Source organism: Boleophthalmus pectinirostris, unplaced genomic scaffold, assembly GCF_026225935.1.
Source record: "Boleophthalmus pectinirostris isolate CB_2022bp ecotype Guang Dong unplaced genomic scaffold, ASM2622593v1 HiC_scaffold_12, whole genome shotgun sequence".
Lineage (NCBI taxonomy): Eukaryota > Metazoa > Chordata > Actinopteri > Gobiiformes > Gobiidae > Boleophthalmus > Boleophthalmus pectinirostris.
The window spans coordinates 23,833,610-23,841,409 of NW_026571018.1; the positions used below are offsets into that span (position 1 = coordinate 23,833,610).

The following is a 7,800-nucleotide window of genomic DNA, read 5'->3' on the forward strand; positions in this document are numbered from 1 at the left end:
TTGTGCTGGTCTATGAAGTATTAGAAAATCAATGCTTGGCTGGTACTGTACTGCATTGATTGGTCTAACTGTTTACTTTCTAGCAAATACAGCTAGATTTCTTTATTAGACATGTTAGAACATGTTCAAGTTACACTGAGTAGCCTTCGTCAATAGATATGGGAACTACTTCACTAGTGTACTTTACTTTACAGCTCTGTAGGCTTGTCTAATGTGTCTCTTCAGATAATGCTTAACATCCCAGACTTCACATAGCCTATTCAAATTAAATTCATAGAAGGATGCTCGTGGTCCAAAAATAAGAACTAATACACTAATACAGCCGCTACCAAAATGAAGCAGAGGATGGCACGCGGCTGGCATTACGGTCGTGATTGGATGACAGCCGTAAATCTGTTCAAATCCCCCAAGGCTCAAGCTGTGGAGCAGAGATTGTTTTCAGAGGATGCGGAGGCTAGTGTTCGGCACACGACCATAGAAGGCCGGGGACAAATGTCATTTTCTGTTGAGCAGTTTGAAAGAGCCAGACTGGATAATACAACTCTCACTGCCCCTGAGGAAATTACCTTGAGATGGACCGACAACCGCGTAGCGCCATGGTAGACCAAAACTTTAACCAGCGCAATTGTGCGTAATGTCAGGTAAGGTAAAATATTACACACATCAGCAGTGTAATTGTAGAAAAACTTGCATTCAAATTCTTCTGAAAATTGATGGTTTACTACTGAACACAAAAGAGTGGAGTAATGCTAGTTGATTAAGTAACCAATAACCATGGCGCGCTTGGATTAGCGCGCACAGCATGATGGGAACCTGTTCACATCTTGCAGGATGTCATAGATATCTGAATGCGAGCTAAATCAATGACAAGAACATTCCAAATGCACTGATATGGCTTTATTTCATCTCAGTTAAAGTAATTATAAATGCAACATACGTTATAAAATATAGTCAGGCACCTGGTATATATATATATATATATATATATATATATATATATATATATATATATATATATATATATATATATATATATATATATATATATATATATATATATATATGTATATATGTGTGTGTGTGTGTGTGTGTGTGAAAATATGCCTTCTTATGCTTAAATTAAAATAAATAAAGACTGTACCCAAACTATAATATTTAAATCCCTCATCCTCACACACCTGCAAATGCTTTCTGACCAGTTGTTTTTTTCATAACACTAGTAACACTGCATCTGTTAAATGGTTTTGTCCACTGATTTCCCAAATGGGCTCTGGACAAAATGGCAAATTAATACAGAAAGAGAACCCTTTTGAGAGACAGTGCTAAATGGAAACATTCAGGAAAAGGAGCTTTTATTATGGTGTTTAATGCCATTGGCACATTTGATTCATTCATGTTTCTCAAAACCAGATGTTAATGCATTTGCAGGTTGTTGTTGAGGCTGCACGTGTGGTGTGAGAAGGGCTCATGCCTCTCGTGAAGAGAAACATTGACCCTCGGCACTTGTGCCACGGCACTGTGCCGGATGGCATCGGCAACGAGCTGGAGTGTGTCACCAATAACACACTGTCCGCCATCATCCGTCAGCTCAGCAGTCTCAGTAAGACCACTCTGTGCAGCATTCATCATTGCACTTATTATGTATTGTATATTTGAAATCTGATGCCTTCCTTCAGCAATTTACTTTGCATGGAACTCATTAGACACTAGACTTTGGCCCCTGGGCCACAAGTCTATGTAAAAATTATTGTGTACTAAATAATACTAATGATACATGGTGGGTTTGTCTTATTTGACACGTGTAAAAGTATAACTATATTCCTTGTAATACATTTAGTGAAATTACATCAATAGGCAGCAGTCATGACATTACAATAAAAACATAATATTATTGGGCATTTGATCAAAATCAGAGTGAAGTGTAATGAGAATACTATTTTTGGATCTGATACACACTGGACATCTGCCCCATACATAAGGATTAGTGTGGATGGGATTTAGTGATGTTACAGGAGCCTAGAGCTTACCGTAAAGCTCTGTACCACCAGCACGATAAGGAGTGACTGGAAAGTGGATTCATCTGTGACATTTTTGATTTGATGCTTTGTTTTTAAGCATAAATCACTTATGTAGAGATTGGTTTTGTACAGTCATGTTGTAAACTAGTGGAAAAGAGACTTAGGCCCCAGCGCCAGAAGCTGGTGAACGGCTTATTAGTATCGCAAAGTGATACTTCTAGTGGCCAGGAAGAGAACTGACGCGAAGTGACATGCCCGTAGTGACCAGGGACCCTCGCCATGATGTAGGAATGTGGGAGAGCTTTCCAAAAATGTATAGATTGGTAGCTAAAAAAAGCAGAACATTGTTCTCATATAGGAGTATTATTCTTTCTTTCACATTCTTCTTTGGATTAAAATTTTCTAAGCTTGGGTCAGCAATTTTTTTGTAAACTTCATACTTTTACGCACTCCTCCTAGGGCATTCACAGGCTCAGATTTGGCACATATTATCTCAAGGGGTGGGAAATCAGAAGAGACACACGTCTTATGGTCTCTGAGCAGTGAATCGACAAAAAAAGCACAAAATTTGGGAAATTTTTGATATTTAAAAATTGCCCGCTTTTGCACAAACGAACTATGATTTCAGAGAAATTTGAAACAGACAGTTGTTAAACTCCTTGCCCTAAAGCTACTTAATGTGTATTTTATTTGGTGCATTAAGGCCCCCTACAGGTTGAAATAAAATCTAATATCGGGGAAAACATTTTGATTTTCAAAAATTTCTGAAATGTTGTTCAAAATTGCATTTTGCCATCCCGATCTAAAAAGTCAGTGCCACCCTTTCCATATTTTTACGGTGTCACCATAACGATGTTATTCTAATGATAAAATCAACAAATCGGACAAACTTTGGCTGACTTCACTCAAACTTGAATGGTGGCTGCAGAACCCGACTCTCAACAGATTGTCCAGTGAGGTTCATTTGGTCTTCTGATAATTTATGTGATTACATTATTTTTTTCAGACCAAAAGTTTGTTTTCATACCTGACAATTTTGTCTGCTCACTAGCAGTCTTCCTCAGAGTGGTCACGTGATGTTGCTGTGACATGCGCATTCAACTGCTAAAGCAGCTAAAAAAAAAACCCTCATCACGGTTTATAGTCCCGTGGGCATGTTTCCGTATTAAAGAGCCAATTGAAATACAGAAACATGCCCATGGGGCTATAACCCGGGATGAGGGGGCTTTTTTACTCCCACACACCTGGGATACTGTCCTGCAGTTGGACTGCAGATGGCGCTGTAATCCTTCCTCCGCCTTCACTTAACATCAGTCCACTTCCTGGCCACTAGTAGCATCACTTTGCGATACTAATAGGCCCTTCGCCAGCTTTTAGTATTGGGGCCTAATTATTCAAATCTCTTTTCCACTATTTTACTACATGACTGTACAAAACCAGTCTCTACATAGGTGATTTATGCTTAAAAACAAAGCATCTAATCCAAAATGTCACAGATTCACCCACTTTCACACTAGTGAGCAGTCAAAACTGTCAGGTATGAAAAAAACTCTTGGTCTAAAAAAAGAACCTATTAACATAATCATGCCCCCTAGACAATTTATGTAGAACAATAACATTTTATTTGTTGTAGATATACAAAATTTGGTATGCACATTTGTGACATGGTCTTGATCAAAAAACCGAATCACGTCCACACGCTACCTCACATTGTGTTGCTATGGCAACAAGCCAAAATCTGTCCTTGCCAATGCAATATCCTTATACAAACTTTGGCATATCCTAAAAAAATTTGGTACCCAGATGCATCATGGCATTAGGAATAAATAATTATATTGTGACCACACCCCTTTACAAACTGGAAGTCCACCATCTTGGATTTTTTTTTTTTTTTAATCAACAAGCGCAAAAATTTAGAAAAATTGCAGAGTTATGTTAGGAGTTAGGGTAACGGTAGGATTAGGGTTGAGGCTATGGTTAGGGTTATGACAAGGGTTAGGTTTAAGGTTAGAGTTACATTTAGGATTAGGCCCAGCGTTAGGGTTGGATTAGAGTTGTGGCTGGGGTTTGCGGTCATTAGAGTTAGTGCAGGGTGCGGCCTTGCAGGGGAGCAGGGTGCAGTGTAGGTGCACTTGAGGGCGAGTCATTGCCACTTGTGGCTATATTTATTTTTCTTGCCTTGTCCTGTATAGTGTCACTTAACAATTCTGTATATTATTCACTATTTGTGGATGAGCATTGAGCTAATATGACACTGATTTGCACTTTTTGTCTCCATCTGTTTCTTGAAGGCAAACATGCTGAAAATGTGTTTGGAGAACTTTTCAATGAGGCTAATACATTTTATGGGCGTGCAAACTCTCTACAGGACCGCATTGATCGCTTGGCTATCAAAGTCACTCAACTGGATTCCAATATAGAAGAGGGTGAGTTGTGTTTTATTAGTACATGTTTAGCTGAGTACCTTTTATCTTAGATTACATTTACAAAAGGAGCTGGGTACATGTCACCAGTCCAGTGAACACACCTCTGTAAACAGGTGATCTCAACTATAGGTGCCTGGGTGACTTGGTCACATAGTAACCAGCTGTGCATGTTTTAGGGGTTCCATTTTTAATTAGTAACTTTTGTTCCATCTTCAGTCTCTCTTCAGGACATTAATATGAGGAAAGCGTTCAAAAGCTCCACTGTTCAGGATCAGCAGGTTTTATCCAAAGGTAGCACTCCAACCTCTGTGATTGACATGTACAGCACCAGTGACAAAGCCCCTCCCTTGAGTGCACTGACTGCCTACAGGTATGTTCGATTTTTTATAAGTCAGGTCACACAACCATTTACTAACTACATCATATCGCTTTCAAAAACAGAGAAGACTCAACAGATGCAATGAAATTTTACTCAGATCCATCATACTTTTTTGACTTATGGAAGGAAAAAATGCTGCAGGATACTGAGGATAAGAGGAAGGAAAGGAGAAGACAAAGGGTGGGTTCACATGCAAATATAAAAGGAGTTAAATAGTTTGAAATGTTAACTTTGCCATTTTCCAGGATCAAAAGCGTTGTGTGGACAGTAACACAATTCAGCGAGAGGTGAAAAAAGTGAGAAAGGCTCGAAACCGCAGACAGGAGTGGAACATGATGGCGTTTGATAAAGAGCTGCGTCCCGATCACCGCCATCCACAAAGTCTGCGTCAAGGGGCGTCGTCTGAGGGGTCTCTCTCTCCAGACAGCAGGTTTGTGTTTGGAGAAGTGTAGTGTTTATTATTTTATAATACATAACATATCCTGTTTCTTAAATAGTGGATGAACCATAGAAGATTGGATTAGGATATGTTTTATTTTATATTTTATATATATTTTTGAAAGAGAAACACTGAATGACATTAGACAAGTTTAAAAATGTATGTGTATATTTTAAAGGTGCACTATGCAACATTTCTGGTGTAGGGCCCGCCACCTACTTGTCTCAATGGAGATTTTATTGCTTTGCCTGAAATGTTCCAGTGTGTGGCATCATGTCCAGGTCAGATCTGCAGAGAGGGAAATCCATTCACAGTATGCATTTAATGCATTTTTAGTAGTAAAACACTTGCAGCTAAATACTGCATATATCAGTTTAATGCCATACTATGGAACATTTAAGGCCAAGAAATAAATCTACATCTAGATTAGCGGGTGGTAGATCCTCCACTAGAAAATTTATATAGTGCACCTTTAGAGAGTCAGTAGTATTAATAACAAGCTAGTCCTCTAACAGCTACTGACCAAGATCTGGATCTGAATAGTGTCTTGTAGTGCACCATGTATGCTTACTGCTTCTGGATTGATTTAGTGGCTTTGAAGAACAGGTAAATGTAGAGACAATATACCAAAATATGTTGCTTCGAGGTTGTGTGAGGAGTAGGTTACATGAAAAAATTTATATTGTGAGTGAGTGACTGTCTTTAGCCTCTATCCAGATGGCAGATTTATTTAAAAATCCCCTTTTGATTGTACTGAGTATGATGCTCCACTGGATATATCTTTACCTTACATTCTGTTTGTATTTGTTCTTTCAGGCCTGATCTTCCAGAATATCCCATCCCACCAGTGCCTGTCCACGCATCCTGTAACTTTGCCAAGTCTCCCGATTACATGACGGGGAACACACACCCCACACCACCTGTAGAGCATGAATACCACAGCATTGATGTCAACTACAAGAGAGCAACTTACTCCACTGTAGATCCAGCCTTCACAGAACAAATGAACGGAGTAACACGTCCACCTGCTGAATACAAGTAAGAGCACAAAAGTGTACAAGCAAAAAAACAATAATGTTATACTATTACTGGTTTATGGATGAGAGCAAAAGAACTTTTAGGCAGTATGGTAGCATATTGTGGTTAGTGGTTAGTCATGCCTCACAATCAAAAAATGTCTGAGTTTGACTTCTTAAGTTCTTCCTGCCACCAAACACTTGATTATTTCTGTGTGAACAGATACACAATTTGCCATTTGTATTTAATTATATATATAATATAATATATATATTATATAATAATTAATATAAAAAAGCACAATTCTGTAGCTGAATTAATTAAAAGCATCTTTTTTTCTTTGCTCAGCACTCTCCTTCCTCTTCATGGTGCGGGTACACAAATCCCATCTGCACACACAGCATTTGGGTGCCCTCCTGGTGCTCTGTCTCTGCCCCATAATGGAGTTCTACACGTAGGGCCTGGATACGCACTCCCACCTGTACCTCCACCTCCAGGACCCCCACCTCCACCTATCCCTCCCCCCACCCCACCCCCACATCCACGGGATTATAGCAAAAGTGGGCGAGCTGACGCACCACCTGTCAGGGATGCTAGAAGTGATCTGTTATCTGCAATTCGAATGGGTGAGCCAAACACATAATTGAGTTCAATTTGTGGATTTCTGAACAATTTATCTTTAAAAAAAAAAAAAAAAAAAACTCTCAAATTAAATTCATTATTGTGCATTAATCATTCTATATTTCAATAGGTATACAGTTGAAAAAAGTCCAAGAGCAGCAAGAACAGCAAAACAAGTGGGAGCCGGTGGGTAATGACGTGGCCACTATCCTGTCCCGTCGGATTGCAGTGGAGTACAGCGACTCAGAAGATGACTCTGAACTGGACCAAAACGAGTGGTCAGACTGAAAACTATGAGACCATCTCAGGACAAGCACTTTGTGACAGTCTGAAGCACCAGCTCTGACTCCATCTAGTGTTCGTTTTGATACACAACCCACTCCCTCTTCATAAAATGTTTACATTGCCGCTACAGCTTATATTATGTTACATCAAGGTTAATGTGACATCTCAATCAAATAGGTCTACTGTCTAAAACATGTATATATTAAATTACATTACTGCTTATTCAAATAAAAGAAGACAAGCCTGTACAATAAGCCTATGCATTTATGCGATTCAAAATGTTTATATTTGTCATATATGAAAGTAGGACATGTGATGTGATGCATTAAATTGTCAACACTGTCATAGACTCCTAACTGTAAACTTAATTTCCCTCCAAATGGTGTTTTTGTTTTTGTTTTTTGTCTTTCTGTCAGTACAAATACATAAGTACAGCTCTTTGTGAAGCGGAAGCTCTGTAGTTTTAGTTTTATTGTTGCTATAAATGGCAACAAGCTGTGAGGAAAACTCTTTCAAATCCCGCCTAGATTGAGTTTGGTAAGTATAAGGATAGCTTTTTAGGAGTCTTTGTGCCCCCTGCTGGCCAACCCTGAAAAATGCACCATGTCTGTAATA

General features: G+C 39.0%; 1 protein-coding gene across 1 annotated transcript; it reads left to right on the forward strand.

Annotated features, from left to right (window-relative positions):
* The first annotated feature begins 446 nt into the window (after positions 1–446).
* Positions 447–7,307, forward strand: wasf3a (WASP family member 3a). Its single transcript, XM_055148591.1, has 9 exons — positions 447–641; positions 1,429–1,600; positions 4,310–4,444; positions 4,661–4,814; positions 4,886–5,003; positions 5,069–5,253; positions 6,079–6,300; positions 6,628–6,905; positions 7,031–7,307. Exons 2-9 carry the CDS (start codon positions 1,468–1,470, stop codon positions 7,186–7,188), a joined length of 1,383 nt encoding a protein of 460 aa, XP_055004566.1. The 5' UTR covers positions 447–641; positions 1,429–1,467; the 3' UTR covers positions 7,189–7,307.
* The last annotated feature ends 493 nt before the right edge of the window (positions 7,308–7,800 follow it).

Coding starts and splice junctions, on each gene's coding strand:
- wasf3a (XM_055148591.1), top strand. CDS start 1,468: ATGCCTCTCGTGAAGAGAAACATTGACCCTCGGCACTTGTGCCACGGC. Junction 1,601..4,309: donor CCGTCAGCTCAGCAGTCTCA/GTAAGACCACTC, acceptor TGTTTCTTGAAG/GCAAACATGCTGAAAATGTG. Junction 5,004..5,068: donor AGGAAAGGAGAAGACAAAGG/GTGGGTTCACAT, acceptor GCCATTTTCCAG/GATCAAAAGCGTTGTGTGGA.